Source organism: Eptatretus burgeri, chromosome 1 (genome assembly GCF_056783735.1).
Source record: "Eptatretus burgeri isolate ZD-2024b chromosome 1, Ebu_testis_v1, whole genome shotgun sequence".
In the NCBI taxonomy this organism is placed as follows: domain Eukaryota; kingdom Metazoa; phylum Chordata; class Myxini; order Myxiniformes; family Myxinidae; genus Eptatretus; species Eptatretus burgeri.
The window spans coordinates 126573458-126593044 of NC_140961.1; the positions used below are offsets into that span (position 1 = coordinate 126573458).

Below are 19587 nucleotides of genomic sequence, written 5' to 3' on the forward strand. Positions count from 1 at the left end.
GGGCAGTGTAGTTCAGCTTCGATGATAACATGCATGTACAATGGGATGCGGGTAGTGATGGGTTCTCCACGAGTTCCGACACTAGCCAACGTCTTCGTCGGTTTTCACAAGAAGCGCGTTTTCAATATGCGCAAACAGAATGGGAAAAGGAGCAAGTTATGGATAAGTTCTCTGTAATGCATTTTTAAGTGAATCCTGGTGAGCCAAGGAAGAAGTCAGTGAAAGAAAGCTGTGCTCCAGAAATGCCTCGTTTTCATTCAACAGACACAGACCTCACCAAGTGTGGAAAACCATGACCAATGGTCATGGGATGCATGATGCACCCCAACCCCACAAAGTAAAGAGTTGCAACAACACCACCACCACCAACAACAAATCAAACTCAGTTATCTTTGGAACTTGTGGTGATGTTGTTGGGTTTTATATTTTCGATAATATATCTATGGCTCATGCATGATATTGAACTTTCATCACATGCAGGGCAAATTAATTAGACGACATTCGTGTACTTATAGAATGAATTACACATGAGTCATGAGTAGACATATGACAAATGAACATGGGATGTGACATTTTGAGCCTAGGATCCCCACATCACAGGCCAGTGGTTCAGATGACAACATTAGCAGGCCCACCCAAAATCTTCAGCGTCAAGTTTAAAGTCTGAGGTTCCCAATTCTTAAAGACAGGAATCACGACAATGCTGAGATTTTTACAGTTCGGCCAAATAAAATATTTGTCACAAAAAGAAAGCATTTGTCCTGCACAAAAACTGGTGCAAAGCTTCAAGCATGTACTTTTACATAGCTTTGTTGCTGCTGTAATAGATACATTTTTAGACTGCACACATATGTGAGCTTTGTGTTAACACAAAGAATGACTTTTTTTCACTATTTTGAGATTTTCAAGGTAATGTAACAAAGTTTGTGACCGAGGATGCTAAGATTGGCAAGAGAACAACATCTGTAAATTGTCAATTTAGTGCATTAGAATGAACCGTAACTGTTGAACAAGTTAAGCGGTAGTTTCTGCAGAACAAGTAACAACTAGTGAACAGCATGCGGTGTCACAGAAAAAGTAACAGCAATGTATTGACCAACCTCTGGTGATGCTGAGGGTGTTGTCTCCACTGGCCACAAAGTCATACAAAGCTACGAAAACGTTAGGGTCACTCTCCTCTGGTCCTGGCAGCAGGGCTTCCTTCCAACGCTCTCCATCTCTGAGAACTCCAACAACACCATCAGGTACGAGTGGGCGATGCAATCCATCTTGGGAATGGGAGAGGAGGGAGTATAATTAAGAGGGGCTTTTCATCTTTGCAAACACATGTTCAACTTTTACTCAACAAATTTGCAATGACCTTGGTATATATATATATATATATATATATATATATATATATATATATATATATATATATATATATATATATATATATATATATATATATATATATATATATATATATATATATATATATATATATATATATATATATATATATATATGAAAATTGTACCTGTGATCATTAAAAATGTCCGTGTTCCAATGTCTCTTCATGTTAGCTCCAATAATCTTCTCAAAGGTTGGCCATTGCAAACAAAACATTTTCAGAATAAAAAAACAAAAAAAGCAGAAAAATCTCAGATTATTTATTTCCTTCCATTTCTCATTTTCAGAAAAATAAGGGATAAACAATTAGCATAATAAATTTTCAAATGCTTCCCCCCCCCCCCCCAAAAGCTGTAAATTTGCTTTATGAATGCTTCTCGTAACAGACCACAGACTTTTGGACAGACGTGTACACACACTTTTTAAGGGTTAAAACATTAGATTTGTTTCTCAATTAACCACTCCAGTGAAAGATTTCTTCATTACCAAATATCACCACCCATTTCGTATTTGAGAGTGAAACGACGAAACCAAAAAAATTAAAAGGTGACGGATCAACAAAAACGGGAGGGCTAAAATGCAACAAACGTCATCCTCCCCCCACCCCACAACCATTCCCTGCCCAGCTCACCCTCAGCTCCACAGCTGCCAGATGACGACGACGAGCCTTTGGTGATGGAACAGCCCACAAGTTCCCGACAAATCCACATTCCTCACCCTGACTCCTTTTGTCTTTTTATAAACACACAAACTCAAAACGAACCCTCAGAAACACAGATCTGCTGCCTTTCCACCCATCACCTTGTCATTCATTCACGTACTCATTGAATCATCAGCTTGATACTGAAATCTGTGTTTTTCCTTTACTTATCGACCGCTGTGCTGTGAAATAAAATCCCAAAAGATTCCAACAAATCCTTTTCTCTCTGTTATTTCACCTCTTCTCACCACTCTCTCTCCCCCCCCCCCCCTACACTCTTATCCTTGCTCACTTCACTCCTCTTCCCCTCCCCTTCCATCGTCTTCCCTTGCTCCTCATCCCATTCAACAAAATAGCCAAGTTAAGCAACGGCACACAACAAGAAGCTTCATGAAAACTCGAGGCAACTCCTTTTGCACATGAATGTTATTCCAGTCAAAGAATGCTTCAGTAAGAGTGCAAGTTCCTGAAGTTTTTCAGTTACAGACGCAAGATTAAAATCCACCTTGCACAATCCAGTAAAGTGCAAACCAAGAAAAGTGCACAACATTTATATAATATATTGCACACACACTTTCATGAACTACTTTATGCCCAATTGCAAACAAAAGGCAGCCTTTAATTTCCAATTATATCGCAGGCTTTCGTGAACTGCGACAACAAAATCAGCTCTCAAATGCTCTATGACATTCAAAAGCATGCCAGATAAACCCTTTGCATTCCATGTAATCCCCCTACATCCAGCGATTCCCTTATCCCCCAAAACTTCTCACCGTCCTTTCATTCTCACAACCTTCTCCCAACCCTCCCCCCACATGAGACCAACCTCTAACTTTACCAGAAATCATTGTTTTAAAACAAGAGTGCCATCAACCTAAATAAGCAAAATATATCACCCTTTCCTTCCTCATTCCATTATCCAGCACTCTCAATGTGTCTATCTCTGTCTATCTCTCTCTCTCTCTCTCCCTCTCTCCAGGCCGAGCTGCACAACATTCCTCAGAAAAGCGGAGCCAAGGCCGGTAAGGCAAAGCACAACATCAGAAGGCCAGCAATGAAACAGCCTCCGCTAAAGTTCATCCTCACGCTAACTCTCTCATTTGATGCGTCCCAGGAATAATCAGCATTTCCCTGTCGCTCCAAAGTCAGATGCTCTTCGCACTGTGGGATGAAGGAAGCTTAATGTACAATGGCCAGCACTCAGAAAATGGACGTCCTGCGCCTTTCTGTCTCCCACTTTCTACACCTCCCCTTTTCCCAAATTCTACATCCTTCACCCTCCCTCAAACTACATCCACCAACTGCACACTCTTACCCTTGGCCCAACGTTTTCTTTTTGAAGCATTACCAAAATTATTCTTTCTGCCTCATTCTTTAATGACCCGACTCTCAATCTACCTTGCATCTCATTTCCGGTTATTCTAGCCATGCCCTCAAGCACTGCACCCCCAACTTTTTCGCCCAAACTCCAGACTCTTCCCCTCTCCTTTTGCCAGTTCAGATGGAACGAGAAGTTCATTGGTCCATTTATTTTCCAAAATAAACAATCTGCACATGACGCATTAAGGCAAGGAAACCAGAACCCTCTCCTCCCTCCTACCCCAAGAACCCTCCAACTCACTTTCTGGGAATTCTGCAGCCATCACAAGAACATTCACCAACATCACTGCCACAGGTCGTATTGTGCAATGCAGGAACAGCTCGGTTTGAATTTTGATTTGCTTAGGATCATTCTTTCTCATACTGATACAGTTACAATGAAAAGAATAATACAGCACTCAAAAACCTGGCTCTTAATTTTTTTTCTTATTTTGCAGCCATCGCAAGAACATTCCACGAGCCTTGACATTTGCATAAGAACAGAAAGAACAACGTGGAAAAGTGTAAAACACCAACAAAAGAGTACAGGGACACGGAGGAAGAATGGCTGATATGAGGGAAAGAATAAGAGCAAGTGGAGTGGGATGAGGACACAAATGGCGAACAAACTGGACACAATCACAAACACAGCAAGAAAGGGACTGGAAGAAGACGAGGCGAAAGCTGGCGATGAAACAGCAATGAAACAAAAATCAGAAAGGTGGGTGGAGGGAAAGGAGAGAAAACATAACCTGGAAAAGAAGGGGTGGGCTTGGAGAGAGTTAATGAGGGTAGACATGATTATGGGTTGGATGGTGACTTGAGGAGGGGAATGACAATACCATATTGAGGCCCTGGGAGGAAGGATGAGATTGAGCAGTGACGGGGTTGCTTTCTCAGGTGAGAGATAAGGGGATCAAATGTGTGGAGATCACAAGAACCAAGGACGGAGGGGAGTGGGGGGGTGGAGGGGAGGGTGGGAAGTGGCAAACCAAGGAAAAGCAAGCAAAAGTAGCTATACGTCCCCAGCGATGGGAAAGGTTTAAGACAATTTAATCAATCAATTTGAATTATTTCAACGACTTTAAAAAGGTTAATTGTGTTTCACTCTTGGTTTCACTCAGATCTAAAACTCTGAGATACTTTCACCGCCAACTGCGAATTGGTGGCGCAACACCGGGTGGCGGATGTTGGATTTGGCTCCAAAGAGTTAAGAATATCCTGAGTGAAATAAAATTTGACATCAACATTATTCATACCTGCTCCACCATTTCAACAGTGAATGTTGAGCTTTACAAACCCAGCGTGGGAAAGAGAGCACAGACTGACACCATGGTTCGCAATATTACACTGAACAACAAATTTCAAAAAAATTTTTTTACTGGAGATGTGTAAAGTGATTAAGACTAATTTGGGTACGCTGATTTCAAAAATCATAACCGTTTTGCTGTATCACGTCAGGATTTTCAGGAACAGAAATATTCCCATTGCCTAGAAGTCAGGATTTCAATGAAATTTACATATGTCTTTAGCATGTCTATTTCGTACAATTGTTGTTAACTTGTGTTATATTTCTTTCTTTCAGATAAAGATGAGTAGGCGTTCCTGTACCAATCATCCTGACAACTTCTGTTATGTCTGTGGTCGGTATACCAAAAAAGATCAACAGCGAAGTATATCTACAGCAGTGAAAATGAAGGCCACCTACTTTCACTACTTCGGGTGTAAGGTGGGGGACCAAGAACAGAGCTGGGCACCACACATCTGCTGCACAAGCTGTCACACAACCTTGACTCAGTGGTTGGTGGGCAAGCGCGCGTGCATGCCATTTGCGGTGCCCATGATATGGCGTGAGCCGCAGAATCATCATGATGATTGTTATTTCTGCTGCACAAGCATCGCCGGCTTCAACAAGAAGAATAAAGGTCACATCAAGTACGCTGACTGCGTCTCTGCTCGTAAACCTGTGCCTCATGATGACGAGAACCCCGTTCCAACACCTCCAGCTGATCAGAACATAGCTGTAAGCAGTGGTGAAGAGGATGGTGATGATGAACCTTTTGAACCCGACACTCAAGAATCACACCTTCTGAACCAGGGAGACTTAAATGATCTTGTAAGAGATCTCTCGCTGTCAAAGGCGAAGGCAGAGCTGCTTGGATCAAGGCTGCAGCAGTGGAATCTACTTGAACCTAACACCAAGATATCCTTGTTCAGAGCACGTCACAGAGACATGGCTGAGTTCTTTGAGATGGAAGACACGATGACATTCTGCAGTGAAATCAACGGTCTGTTGAAAGAACTTGGGTGTGATCACGATCCTGCAGACTGGCGCCTCTTCATCGACTCGGGGAAGAACAGCTTGAAGGCTGTTTTGCTCCACAATGGCAACGAGAAACCATCAGTCCCACTGGCTCACGCGTTCAGCATGACAGAGACCTATGAGACTATGCGGCAGCTGCTTGATTCAATCAAGTACAATGACTTCAACTGGCACATCTGCGGAGACTTGAAAGTGGTGGCGCTGTTGTTAGGGCTGCAGTCAGGCTACACAAAATACATGTGCTTCCTTTGTCTCTGGGATAGCAGAGACGACAAGAATCACTGGACGAAGAAAGATTGGGAAGAGCGAAAAGAGCATGTACCTGGTCGACACAACGTGAAGCATGTCGCCCTTGTCGACCCAGCCAAGGTTTTCCTTCTACCACTCCACATAAAGCTCGGCTTGATGAAAAGTTTTGTACGGGCAATGGATCTGAATGGGCGTGGGTTTTTATACCTCAAGGAAAAGTTTGGCAACACCTTGTCGGAGGCCAAGATCAAGGCTGGTGTCTTTGTTGGACCGCAAATCCGACAGATTATGAAGGACGAAACTTTTCCGACAACTCTAAACCCCAAAGAGCTGGCAGCGTGGAGGAGCTTCAAAGCTGTGACGGACAACTTCTTGGGGAACGAGCGTGCGGACAACTATGAAGAAATAGTGCAGCAGCTGCTGGAGTCCTTCAGGAAACTTGGCTCCAGGATGTCCCTGAAAATCCATTTCCTACACCAGCACCTGAACTTCTTCCCTGACAACTTGGGAGCAGTCTCGGACGAGCACGGCGAGCGATTCCACCAAGAGATTTCACTCATGGAGACGCGTTACCAAGGGCGGCACAACCCGAACATGATGGGCGATTTCTGCTGGTTCCTGCATCGTGAAACTGACACAGAGCAGCACAAACGCAAAGCCAAATGCCTAAAGCATTTTTAATTACATTCTAGTGGAGTTTTTCTGTAATTTCTATAATTTTGAAGCATTCATGATGAAATAAATGAATAAATGAATTTTTGTAAATTTCATTGAAATCCTGACTTCTAGGCAATGGGAATATTTCTGTTCCTGAAAATCCTGACGTGATACAGCAAAACGGTTATGATTTTTGAAATCAGCGTACCCGAATTAGTCTAAATCACTTTACACATCTCCAGTAAAAATTTTTTGTTGTTCAGTGTTATATACAGACACATGACAGAAGTAAATAGACACCATGATTTTAAAATAATTTATTTATTTAACATTTGAAGTATATTTGATCCATTTTAATACATACACTAGTATTTTGTAGACTTGCTATTTGCAGATTTCAATGCTTTTACTCTTTCAGACATAGAACGAACGAGTTCTGACATTTTCTCTTGTGGGATTTCTGCCCAGGCTTCATGCAAAAGGTTTAGCAATTCTACCCGTGATGTTGGTTTCTTGGACTTTTTCCACACAGCTCGATCCAATATGGCCCAGAGGTGTTCAATGGGATTCATGTCAGAGGACTGACTTGGCCATGGAAGTCGCTTGATCGCATTTCTGTCCTGCCATTATTTGGTCTTTTTTGCAGTGCGGCATGGAGCTCCATCTTCCATGAACAGAGTGTTGTTTTTGACCATCTGACCAGTAGAGAAGACAGGGAGAAGTCCATCCTCAAGGATAGAAATGTGCATCGTAGTGTTGATGTTGCCAACACACTCCACAATCTCTGACTGACCAGCGCTCCAGATTGCTCCCCACAACATCACTGAAAAACCACCGTGTTTGACAGTTGGCTGCAGTCGGTTCAGAGAGAACTCTTGACTGGGAAGTCTCCAGACCCATACATGCCCACTGTCAGAAAAATGAGCAAATTTGGACTCATCTGAAAAAAATTCAGTTTGCCAAAACTCCACGGGTCTGTTGGCCACCTCATCAGCCCACTTCTTTCTCCTTTGAATGCTGGCTGGGCAAAGAAGAGGTTTTCTCCTTGCTGCTCTCCCATGGTAGCCCAGTTGATGAAGGTACCGCACGGCAGTTCTTGAGCTAACTTGGACCTCTTCTGCAACATCTGCCGCCTTGCAACGGGGAGTTTTCTCAATGGACCGCTTCACAGCTCGAAGACACCTTTCTGGGGGCCCAGGTTTACCAGAATGGGAAGCTGTGGATTCCTTGCCTTTACTGGTGAATTGCACAATCACCCAATTGATCGCAGAAAGTGGAATCCCAAGCTTCTGAGCTATCTGACGCTGGATGACTCCACCTTCCGATTTGCCAATAATTCGTCCTCTTTGAAAATCGCAAAGGTCGTGCGCTCCCTGGGTTTGAGGCATAGTTAATTGTCACACACAACCCAGGATCTCGATTCTGCAAATCAAGAGTTGAATATTAAAACAAATCACTGAGTAAAACTTGCTTTATACAGTTGAAATGAATAAATTTAAGGTGTCTATTTACTTCTGTCATGTCTTTATATACATATATATGTATATGCACAATAGCAGTATGCATGTTTTAACTTATTGAATGTACATCAGGGTTTTCTAGCCACAGTTGGACTTTATCCGAAATGGGGGCTGTTGGATGTAGTCTTGATTTTCATGTCCGTGCATGCATGCTTAATTTGTTGCAAAATTTGTTGCTTAAACGTGTCACCAACCATTTATTTCTCAGACATGCATAGCCCAATTTTGATCAAACTTGGCACAAGCACAGTACAAGACGGCATACAAGTGGATATCACTTTATTTTGTGATCTCTTCAAAGATGGCCGATTCGTAGACTGGCACCATTTTAGTTGTACATAAATATGGGACAGCCCTTTAACTCAACACAGCAAAATTACTGAAACAATGGGGGCTCTGACATTAAACATCTTTATTTTTTCTTTTTTAACCTCCGCCATCTTCGAAGATGGATGGAGGTAACTGTTTTCACCCCTTTCTGTTTGTTTGTTACTGATGAAATCTTAAGATTTCGTAAGAATATTGATGACTTCCATTTCTGTTTGTTTGTTACTAACGAAATATAAAGATTTCGTAAGTATATTGATGACTTCCGTTTGTTTGTTTGTTTGTTACTCACGAAATCTAAAGATTTCGAAAGTACATTGATGACTTCCGTTTCTGTTTGTTACTTATGAAATCTAAAGATTTCGTAAGTATATTGATGACTTCCGTTTCTGTTTGTTTGTTTGTTTGTATGTTTGTATGTTTATTTGTTTGTTGGCACGATAACTGGAGAACGGAAGAAGCTACCAATGTCAAAATAAACGACGTGATTCAGGAGGGTGATGGCTAGTGCTGATTAGATTTTGGTCGAAATCGGTCAAAGGTCAAGGTCACAGTGAGGTCAAATATTCGATTTTTGATGGTTTGGTACAGATAACTCGAGAACGGAAGAAGCAACCAATGTCAAATTACACCAAGTGATTCAGGAGGGTGATGGCTAGTGCTGATTACATTTTGGTCAAAAGTCAAGGTCACAGTGAGGTCAAACATCCAAAAAATGATAACTCGAGAATGGAAGAAGCTACCAATGTCAAATTACACCACGTTAATAAGGAGAGTGGTGGCTAGTGCTGATTAGATTTTGGTCAAAATTGGTCAAAGGTCAAGGTCACAGTGAGGTCAAACATCCAAAACATTCGATTTTTGATGGTTTGGTACAGAATCATCGTAGAAACTTCTGGTTTGCGTTGTTACCTTCTCGAGAGACAGCTTTTATTTGACAAGGTCAGAGGTCAAGTTGACGATTTCGTAGGTACCAGTCTATGACTGCTTGTTTGTTTGTTTGTTACTTACGAAATGTAAAGATTTCGGAAGTATATTGATGACTTCCGTTTCTGTTTGTTTGTTTGTTTGTTTGTATGTAGGCAGGATAACTCGAGAACGGAAGATGCTACCAATGTCAAATTACACCACGTGATTCAGGAGGGTGATGGCTAGTGCTGATTAGATTTTGGTCAAAATCGGTCAAAGGTCAAGGTCACAGTGAAGTCAAACATCCAAATAATGATAACTCGAGAATGGAATAAGCTACCAATGTCAAATTACACCACGTGATTCAGGAGAGTGGTGGCAAGCGCCGATTAGATTTTGGTCACAATCGGTCAAAGGTCAAGGTCACAGTGAGGTCAAACATCCAAAACATTCGATTTTTGATGGTTTGGTACAGAATCATCGTAGAAACTTCTGATTTGCGTCGCTACCTTCTCAAGCGACAGCTTTTCGACAGCTTTTCTTCGACAAGGTCAGAGGTCAAGTTGACGATTTCATAAGTACCAGTCTATGACTGCTTCTTTGTTTGTTTGTGGGCACGATAACTCGAGAACGGAAGAAGCTCCCAATGTCAAATTACACCATGTGATTCAGGAAGGTGATGGCTAGTGCTGATTAGATTTTGGTCAAAATCGGTCAAAGGTCAAGGTCACAGTGAGGTCAAACATCCAAAAAATGATAACTCGAGAACGGAAGAAGCTCCCAATGTCAAATTACACCATGCGATTCAGGAGGGTGATGGCTAGTGCTGATTAGATTTTGGTCAAAATCGGTCAAAGGTCAAGGTCACAGTGAGGTCAAACATCCAAAAAATGATAACTCGAGAAGGGAAGAAGCTACCAATGTCAAATTACACCACGTGCTTCAGGAGGGTGGTGGAGAGCGCTGATTAGATTTTGGTCAAAATCGGTCAAAGGTCAAGGTCACAGTGTGGTCAAACATCCAAAACATTCGATTTTTGATGGTTTGCTACAGAATCATCGTAGAAACTTCTTGTTTGCATCACTACCTTCTCTTGAGACAGCTTTTATAAGACAAGGTCAGAGGTCAAGTTGACGATTTCGTAAGTACCAATCTATGACTGCTTGTGACTTACGAAATCTAAAGATTTCGTAAGTATATTGATGACTTCCGTTTGTTTGTTTGTTTGTTACTTACCAAATCTAAAGATTTCGTAATTATATTGATGACTTCCGTTTCTGTTTGAATGTTTGATTGTTTGTTTGTAGGCACGACAACTCGAGAACGGAAAAAGCTACCAATGTCAAATTACACCACATGATTCAGGAGGGTGATGGCTAGTGCTGATTACATTTTGGTCAAAATCGGTCAAAGGTCAAGGTCACAGTGAGGTCAAACATCCAAAAAATAACTCGAGAATGGAAGAAGCTACCAATGTCAAATTACACCACATGATTAAGGAGGGTGGTGGCTCGCGCTGATTATATTTTGGTGAAAATAGGTCAAAGGTCAAGGTCACAGTGAGGTCAAACGTCCAAAAAATAACGAGAATGGAAGAAGCTACCAATGTCAAATAACACCACGTGATTAAGGAGGGTGGTTGCTTGTGCTGATTATATTTTGGTGAAAATCGGTCAAAGGTCAAGGTCACAGTGAGGTCAAACATTCAAAACATTCGATTTTTGATGGTTTGGTACAGAATCATCGTAGAAACTTCTGGTTTGCGTCGCTCCCTTCTCAAGAGACAGCTTTTATTAGACAAGATCAGAGGTCAAGTTGACGATTTCGTAAGTACCAGTCTATGACTGCTTGTTTGTTTGTTTGTTTGTTTCTTTGTTTGTAGGCAGGATAACTCGAGAACGGAAGAAACTACCAATGTCAAATTACACCACGTGATTCAGGAGGGTGATGGCTAGAGCTGATTAGATTTTTGTCAAAAATCGGTCAAAGGTCAAGGTCACAGTGAGGTCAAACATAATTCCGTAAATTCATGTGGAGAAATGGAGTATTTTTGCTTCGCTCGACGTTACGAGTTCGTTTTAACTTCAATTTTAATTTTGTCTTCGATTTTTGCGATCGCTGAGGATGCTAAAAACTCGGTTGTCGAAATTCTGGTAAAAATCGGATGTTTTTGGAGACGTTTTAAGATTGTAGAAAAAATATTTCACTCGACGCGTCACGGGTCGTCCCATGATGCAGTGCGCTCGAGCAGACGCGTCGTTGAGTTACGTTAAGGTATAATATAATTGCGTGGAGAAATGGAGAGTTTTGCTTCGGTCGACGTTATGATTTTTGATGGTTTGATACAGAATCATCGTAGAAACTTCTGGTTTGCGTCGCTCCCTTCTCGAGAGACAGCTTTTATTAGACAAAGTCAGAGGTCAAGTTGACGATTTTGTAAGTTCCAGTCTCTGACTGCTTGTTTGTTTGTTTGTTTGTTTGTCGGCACGATAACTCGAGAAGGGAAGAAGCGACCAATGTCAAATTACACCACGTGAATCAGGAGGGTGATGGCTAGTGCTGATTAGATTTTGGTCAAAATCGGTCAAAGGTCAAGGTTACGGTGAGGTCAAACATCCAAAAAATGATAACTCAGGAACTGAAGAAGCTACCAATGTCAAATTACACCGTGTGATTCAGGACGGTGGTGGCTCGCGCCGCTTACATTTTGATCGAAATCGGAAAAAAGGTCAAGGTCACAGTGAGGTCAAGCATCCAAAACATTCAATTTTTGATGGTTTGGTACAGAATCATCAAAGAAACTTCTTGTTTGTGTCGCGACCTTCTCTCGAGACAGCTTTTCTGAGACGAGGTCAGAGGTCAAGTTGACGATTTCGGAAGTACCAGTCTGTGACTACTTGTTTGTTTGTTTGTTTGTCGGCACGATAACTCGAGAACGGAAGAAGCAATCAATGTCAAATTACACCACGTGATTCAGGAGGGCGATGGCTAGTGCTGATAACATTTTGGTCAAAATCGGTCAAAGGTCAAGGTCACAGTGAGGCCAAACATCCAAAACGTTCGATTTTTGATGGTTTGGTACAGAATCATCGTAGAAACTTCTGGTTTGCGTCGCTACATTCTCGAGAGACAGCTTTTATTAGACAAGGTCAGAGGTCAAGTTGACGATTTCATAACTACCAGTCTATGACTGCTTGTTTGTTTGTTACTTCCGAAATCTAAAGATTTCGTAAGTATATTGATGACTTCCGTTTCTGTTTGTTTGTTTGTAGACACGATAACTCGAGAAGGGAAGGAGCGACCAATGTCAAGTTAAGCCACGTGATTCAGGAGGGTGATGGCTCGTGCTGATTAGATTTTGGTCAAAATCCGTCAAAGGTCGAGGTCACAGTGAGGTCAAACATCCAAAAAATGATAACTCAGGAACAGAAGAAGCTTCCAATGTCAAATTACACCACGGGATTCAGGAGGGTGGTGGCGGGCGCTGATTAGATTTTGGTCAAAATCGGTCAAAGGTCAAGGTCACAGTGAGGTCAAACATCCAAAATATTCGATTATTGATGGTTTGGGACAGAATCATCGAAGAAACTTCTTGTTTGCGTCGCTGCCTTCTCTCGAGACAGCTTTTATGAGACAAGGTCAGAGGTCAAGTTGACGATTTCGGAAGTACCAGTCTATGACTGCTTGTTTGTTTGTTTGTCGGCACGATAACTCGAGAACGGAAGAAGCAATCAATGTCAAATTACACCACGTGATTCAGGAGGGCGATGGCGAGTGCCGATTACATTTTGGTCAAAATCGGTCAAAGGTCAAGGTCACAGTGAGGTCAAACATCCAAAACGTTCGATTTTTGATGGTTTGGTACAGAATCATCGGAGAAACTTCTGGTTTGCGTCGCTACCTTCTCGAGAGACAGCTTTTATTCAAGAAGGTCAGAGGTCAAGTTGACGATTTCATAACTACCAGTCTATGACTGCTTGTTTGTTTGTTACTTCCGAAATCTAAAGATTTCGTAAGTACATTGATTACTTCCGTTTCTGTTTGTAGACACGATAACTCGAGAACGGAAGAAGCTACCAATGTCAAATTACACCACTTGATTCAGGAGGGTGATGGCTAGTGCTGATTAGACTTTGGTTAAAATCGGTCAAAGGTCAAGGTCACAGTGAGGTCAAACATCCAAAAAATGACAACTCGAGAACGGAAGAAGGTACCAATGTCAAATTGCACCACGGGATTCAGGAAGGTGGTGGCTAGCGCTGTTTAGATTTTGGTGAAAATCGGTCAAAGGTCAAGGTCACAGTGAGGTCAAACATCCAAAACACTCAATTTTTGATGGTTTTGGACAGAATCATCGTAGAAACTTCTGGTTTGTGTCGCAACCTTCTCCAGAGACAGCTTTTATTAGACAAGGTCAGAGGTGAAGTTGACGATTTCATAAGTATCGGTCTATGACTGCTTGTTTGTTACTTACGAAATCTAAAGATTTCGTAAGTATATTGATGCCTTCCGTTTCTGTTTGTTTGTTTGTGCGTTTGTTTATAGGCACGATAACTCGAGAACGGAAGAAGCTCCCAATGTCAAATTACACCACGTGATTGAGGACTGTGATGGCTTGTGCTGATTAGATTTTGGTCAAAATCGGTCAAAGGTCAAGGTCACAGTGAGGTCAAACATAATTCCGTAAATTCACGTGGAGAAATGGCGTATTTTTGCTTCGCTCGACGTTACGAGTTTGTTTTAACTTTCATTTTAATTTTGTCTTCAGTTTTTGCGATCGCTTCGGACGCTTAAAACTCGGTTGTCGAAATTCTGGAACAGCGATGAATAACTGATGTGTGTGTGTATATATATATATATATATATATATATATATATATATATATATATATATATATATATATATATATATATATATATTGTTGTGGTTGACCAAATTCGCAAACCACCATTCAGGTCCCTTAGGTGAGATATCTCGGTAAGTATATGTGTAGTTAGGCCCAAACCCGTGGTCTAGAGGGAATAAATGTCATTTATGCGTGCTGCGACTCTTCAGGATAGCCGTTTTTCTTTTACTATCTTTATTTTGGACCAACCGCCATTATTACCACCACCAACCACGTCTCAACAGTCATCACAACATCAACCACCCACCACAACGCCGCTTCACCACAACAGCCACGACCTTTACCGTCACACCTCGCAACCGTCGCATCGCCACCGTTCTTGCGCCGCTTGTGGGTACCGGTATTGAACTCGTGCAGGGCGCGCGCCGAACAGCGTGTACAAAACCACGGACTTTCCGCAGAAAAACGGATCAAAAACGACTCACGCCCACTTTTGTTCCGTCCAATCGGTGAGCGAGGGGCGATTTGGCCCTGCCTCCAGGGCGTTGGAGGGCGGTCGCTATATGCAAATTCATGGATCAAAAAGCATTCACGCCCACTTTTTCTCGGGCCAATGGGGAGCGAGGTGAAAGGTCGAAGGCAGGGGGTCAAAGGCGAAGCCACGGGGCTTATATAAGCGGCTGCGTTCGTCAGAAAAGTCGTCGTGTGCGTTGGAAGGAGTGCAGTTGGGAGTTCGCGGAGTCGGAGTGAAGAGGACGGAGCTGTGGAGAGGCGGCGGCGGCGAAGGCAGACGAGGGGGTGCTCGCGTCGGTGCCGGGAGCTGCACACCAGAGAGGCCAGCAACGCGACCGAGGTGGAGGAGGAGACGCTCGCCGCGGGACCCGAGACAGGGTTATATCCTCCTTTCCCCGAGCATCAGCAACCCCCTCCTGTTTCCCCCCGCGCTGAGATAGTGCGACAAAAGGGGTCCCCCTTCCCACCCCCTACCAGACACTGTCCGCGAGGCCCGCGGAGTTGAGGCACCACCGCCGCTCCGCGTCTCATCATCAGACGGGTAGGCCCGACACGGTCTCGGCCCCAGGCCCGCCTACCCCCTCATCCTGGAGGGTGGTTCTCTTTTCTTTTGCTTTGGGAATGTGTGTTGTCGGCGCCGTCTGTGAAGTAAAATTGTAAAAGTGTTGCCGTGTGCTCGCGTAATCGGTATTAGATCTGCATTGTCGCATTTGCTTTTTGTCTTCTTTTTATGTGCTTTTGGTGGAATTGTATATGTGTGCTTTCCGTTCATCGCGAATAAATGTGCTTTATGTTGAACTGTTTTCCCGCTTCGCTTCGTCATTTCTCTCATTGAATCCTCATCTTGCTTCACGTAAAGGGTTGGTAGTGGGCTGAATACGCCCGATAATTAATCGAACCGTCGAGGCCGACGATAACACCGCTCGGTTATCCCGATAGTACGGAACGGGTCGCTTAAGTGGCCCGTGTCCGAAGTCGACCTGCGGCGAGGTGCGATCGCCCGGTCTACCCTCCGTGTGGGTACTTAGGTAGGTCGAATTTGGCGAGCAACCCTATCCCACGCGGGGGCCGATTGGCTCGATCGCGGTTAAACCGAAAGGTCCACCCGTGACTGGTTCCCGGCGTTAGTCCGAGAGGGTCACGACTGGATTGTCCGTCCGGTGGGCGACGTGCCGCGATTCGAGTTACGTGGCCGTCCGCACGCCGGCGGGCGCGAATCCGCAACACTGGTGTCAGGAGTGGGATACAAATCCATCGCCCTCCTCGCGGCACTGGTATCGGAGAACAGGAAAACGGGCTCTCCTGTCTCCAGCTAAATTCACGGGAATCGGTCCAGGGGTGAGAGAAGCGACCCCCGATTCCCTCCAAATTACGAGCGAGCGAAATTAACCCTTCACGAGAAGCAAGATGGCGTCTCAAGGCGAGCGGGAGCCGGGGGTATTAGAAATGGATGTAGAATGTGTAGGATCCATGGCTCAGGATGAAATCCCCATGCAGGAAATGTTGGTTGTACAGGAAAACGAACTCGCCCAACTGAACACAGAGGCCGAAATGGGTGCGGCAGCGGCCGCGGTGTATGACACCTCCCCTCCCCCTCTCCACCAAAACCTCCCGACCCCTGCCGAAACGGCTCACCCAAGCGCACCCGACATGGCCCAGCTATGCGCCATGCTGGCGGCAATGACAAACAAAGTGAAAAACGAAATAAAAGGAATGAACGAAAAGATGGATACAAATAGAAATGAAGTGAAAACGACGATGGATGCGAATACACAGCAAACGAACAAGCAAATAAACGGAATGGAAGCAAACATGAAGGAGGAAATGAAAGAACTACGGGGTGAGACGCAGAACATGGGCCGATGCCTGCAGGCGGGCATGAAGGCCGTGACCAGGGAGCTGGGAATGGCGACTCCACGTGTGGGAGCAAACGAGCTGGAAGGGGGTGCAACGGCTGACAGGCCCGCGGTGGAGGCGGGTAAAAAAATAATTCGGGGGGCGTGTTGGGCGAGGGTCGTGACAGAAGAATCGACGGTGACCGAAAGGGAAAAATTAAATGGGGAGACCAAAACGTGTGAGACGAGACACGAGGTGACGACAACAGAAACTTATAAATGTATAGAGACACGGGAGACAGAAAAATAGAGGAGACTGCACGATGAAGACGGGGTAAGTGACGCGCACACACACACGGAGGTAGTGGAGGATAATGGGGGTGAGCTGGCGGACTGGGTGGAGACCCAGTGCGAGCACCTGGATAGCCATGGCCTCCTCCAGGAACGAGGGGAGGGAGTATGCCCCCTTGAGGTGAGTCACGACCAGGTGAGTTCGGTCGTGCTTTGCGAGGTTGAGGGGAGGAGTGCTGCGAACGGGTGCTTGGAGAGCTTGGGGGGTATAGAGGCCCCGGAGACCCTTGTGGGGACACAAATCCCCAGTGTGGTTGTCCCTGTGTGTGTGGTGCAAGGCGTGAGTGCGTCCCCGTGTGTGGAAGCGACCCCGTGTGTGAGTGGTGTGGTGGCGATGGTGCCGGAGTGCGTGCTTCCCAGCACGCCGTGTGTAAAAGGGGCACCGCGGGTGAGTGAGGCACGGAGTGTGGATGAGGCACCGCGGGTGAGTGCCCCCGCGTGTGTGAGTGAGGGGCCGTGTGTGGATGAGGAACCGCGGGTGAGTGCCCCCGCGTGTGTGAGTGAGGCACGGAGTGTGGATGAGGCACCGCGGGTGAGTGCCCCCGCGTGTGTGAGTAGTATGGTTTGTGTGAGTAGTGAGGCACGCGTGAGTGAACGGTCGAGTGCAAGGGAGACCGCGTGTGTGAGAGAGCGGTATGTAAGGGAGATGTCGGTGGGCATGCGGGAGCACGCAGCCGCGTCTCCCGGGGTGAATGTGATGGAATGGACTGTGTGCGTCGTAACACGCAGGTGTGCGTGGGTGGAATGGAGGCGACGACGGAGACATGTGAGGAAAGAAAGCCGAGTAGCGGCTGGAGCTGTTTCGGGGACCGTGCCGGGTTCACCCAGCAGTGAGCACGAGGTCCGTGCTGTGCAACGCACGAGGCCGCCACGTGCTCGCTTGCGAGAGTGAAGTCCCGGTCCGGAAACGCACGCGGTGGATTTGCCGATCCCGCGGACGGACAAAGTTTAGGCAGGACTACGGATTTGGACCGGACGGGTTCTCCACGCGATCGTGTGTGTTAAGCTCCAACGGGCAAAGTACATGTGTTCGCGTGGGGAACCCCTCGAGACGTGGGGCTTGTTTTTTTTTTTATGCGCACGGTGACGTCATGGCTGCACGTGGGGTTGGAATCCGGCAGGAGGGGTATCCCTGCCGGATGGTGCCGTCCAAGGAGGGACGAGGAACACGTGCAGCTGCATGACGTCACTGGCAGGTGCAAAGTGCGCGAGTTGCCGCGCTGGTGCTGCGCATGTAAAGAAAAAAAAAAAAAAAAGCAAGCCTCACTTTCGGGTGCACAGGATTCCTGGGCAAGGGGTGGAAGACCCCCTTGACTTGGGCACAGGATGGAAACTAGTTAGGGGGAAGGGTTAGCTTAGCTAGACCGACTTCATGGGGCAGGGGTAAGTCCTCATGGAGTCCGTGGAATGGATTAGTTAGAGGGATTGTAGCGAGATTTAGGATGGGAAATTATTTTTTTTGATGATTTGGAAACATGGACAGACTTGTGAGTGTGTAGAGGGGACGTAGTTTAGCTACGTAGTGTTAAAAGGAACGTGCTATAGTTTAGGGACGACGTGGGGGCACGAGTTAGTTAGGGGATGTAGTTAGAAGGATGGCAGAGTTCAGCGGTGTGTGTGTTGAAGAGTTGTTGGTGAGTGGATTGGAAGCATGTGCTTGGTGAGTGAGTGAGGCCAGCGGGTCTGTGTGTATGGAGCAAATGGGGAATGCATGGTGCGATGAGTGATTGGGGGGAGGAGTGACTCCCGCCCAAGGGACCCCGGGGTCAGTATAAAGTGAGTTAGGGGGTTAGTCAAATTGAAAAATGGAGGTCGTTTTGTTGTTGGTGGGAGTGTCGGCTCGAAACCCGTTTGGAGGGGTGCAGGAGCCCTGTTGACGGGCTTGGGAGCGTGGCTGCGAAAGGTGAGTATCGCTGAGTGGGTACCCCGGGCACCAGGCTAGTCGGCTGTGGTAGGCCAAGGGCCCATGGGGGGCCGGGATAGCGTAGTGGGCACGGGTGCGCCTGCTTGGTGCGGGGGCCCGGGGCACCATTAGCCGCATGGGCAGTGTTGTGGGCAAGGGTGACCCTCGGATAGGGGCCTGGGAAGCCAGCCTGCCACGTGTGCGTTTCAGGGGAGGTGCCATGGGGGGCACTCCCCGGTGTTAGGGAGCTGGTAGGCTCGGAGGCAGTGTAGTGCCCGGGGGTGCCATAGCGGGAGATTCGGCAGAGGGTCGTGCCTGCCAAAGGGAGCCACGTGTCCCAGCCAGGAGACCGTGTGAGGGCACGGAGAGAAAATTGGGGGGGCGAGGCCCGAAATTGTGAGGACACCAACACAGGCGACGGGAATCTGGGTTGTTAGAACCAATAGTTTAAGCGAGAGGCGCTTGTTGAAAGCCCCGGGGTAATTTAACAGTTAAATGGTTAGGGTAGATTAGGAGATGTACCCCTCCGCACCATCCATCCCCTCGCTGTCGTTGTGGGCCGCTGGACCCACTTGGTGTTAAGATCGCCGAACTCTGGGGAGGCTATTCTGAGGCTTCGTTGGGCCTCGACACAGGACGCTAGCTCTCCCTTATTCCCCTCCGGGAAGGGAACGTAGGGGTTGGGAGTAGGCTAGGTGACAG

At 45.8% G+C, this 19587-nt stretch overlaps 2 protein-coding genes across 3 annotated transcripts in view; one reads left to right on the forward strand and one right to left on the reverse strand.

Annotated features, from left to right (window-relative positions):
* Nucleotides 1-19587, reverse strand: part of LOC147035371 (uncharacterized) — a 73097-nt gene that overhangs the window by 33934 nt on the left and 19576 nt on the right. The window contains exons 1-2 of one of the 2 annotated variants that reach the window (XM_085897153.1): nt 2024-2832; nt 1101-1268 (exon numbers count right to left, since the gene is read on the reverse strand). In XM_085897153.1, the coding sequence (XP_085753279.1) occupies nt 1101-1268; nt 2024-2102 (247 nt within the window). In that variant the 5' untranslated portion in view covers nt 2103-2832. Of the gene's footprint in view, nt 1-1100; nt 1269-2023; nt 2833-19587 lie in introns of those variants that run through there. The other variant, XM_085897145.1, reaches the window with a different exon arrangement.
* LOC147035372 (uncharacterized) lies at nt 3768-7104 on the forward strand. Its single transcript, XM_085879667.1, has 3 exons — nt 3768-4172; nt 5037-5966; nt 7099-7104. The coding sequence occupies exons 2-3, from the start codon at nt 5043-5045 to the stop codon at nt 7102-7104; spliced, it is 930 nt and encodes a 309-aa protein (XP_085735793.1). The 5' UTR covers nt 3768-4172; nt 5037-5042.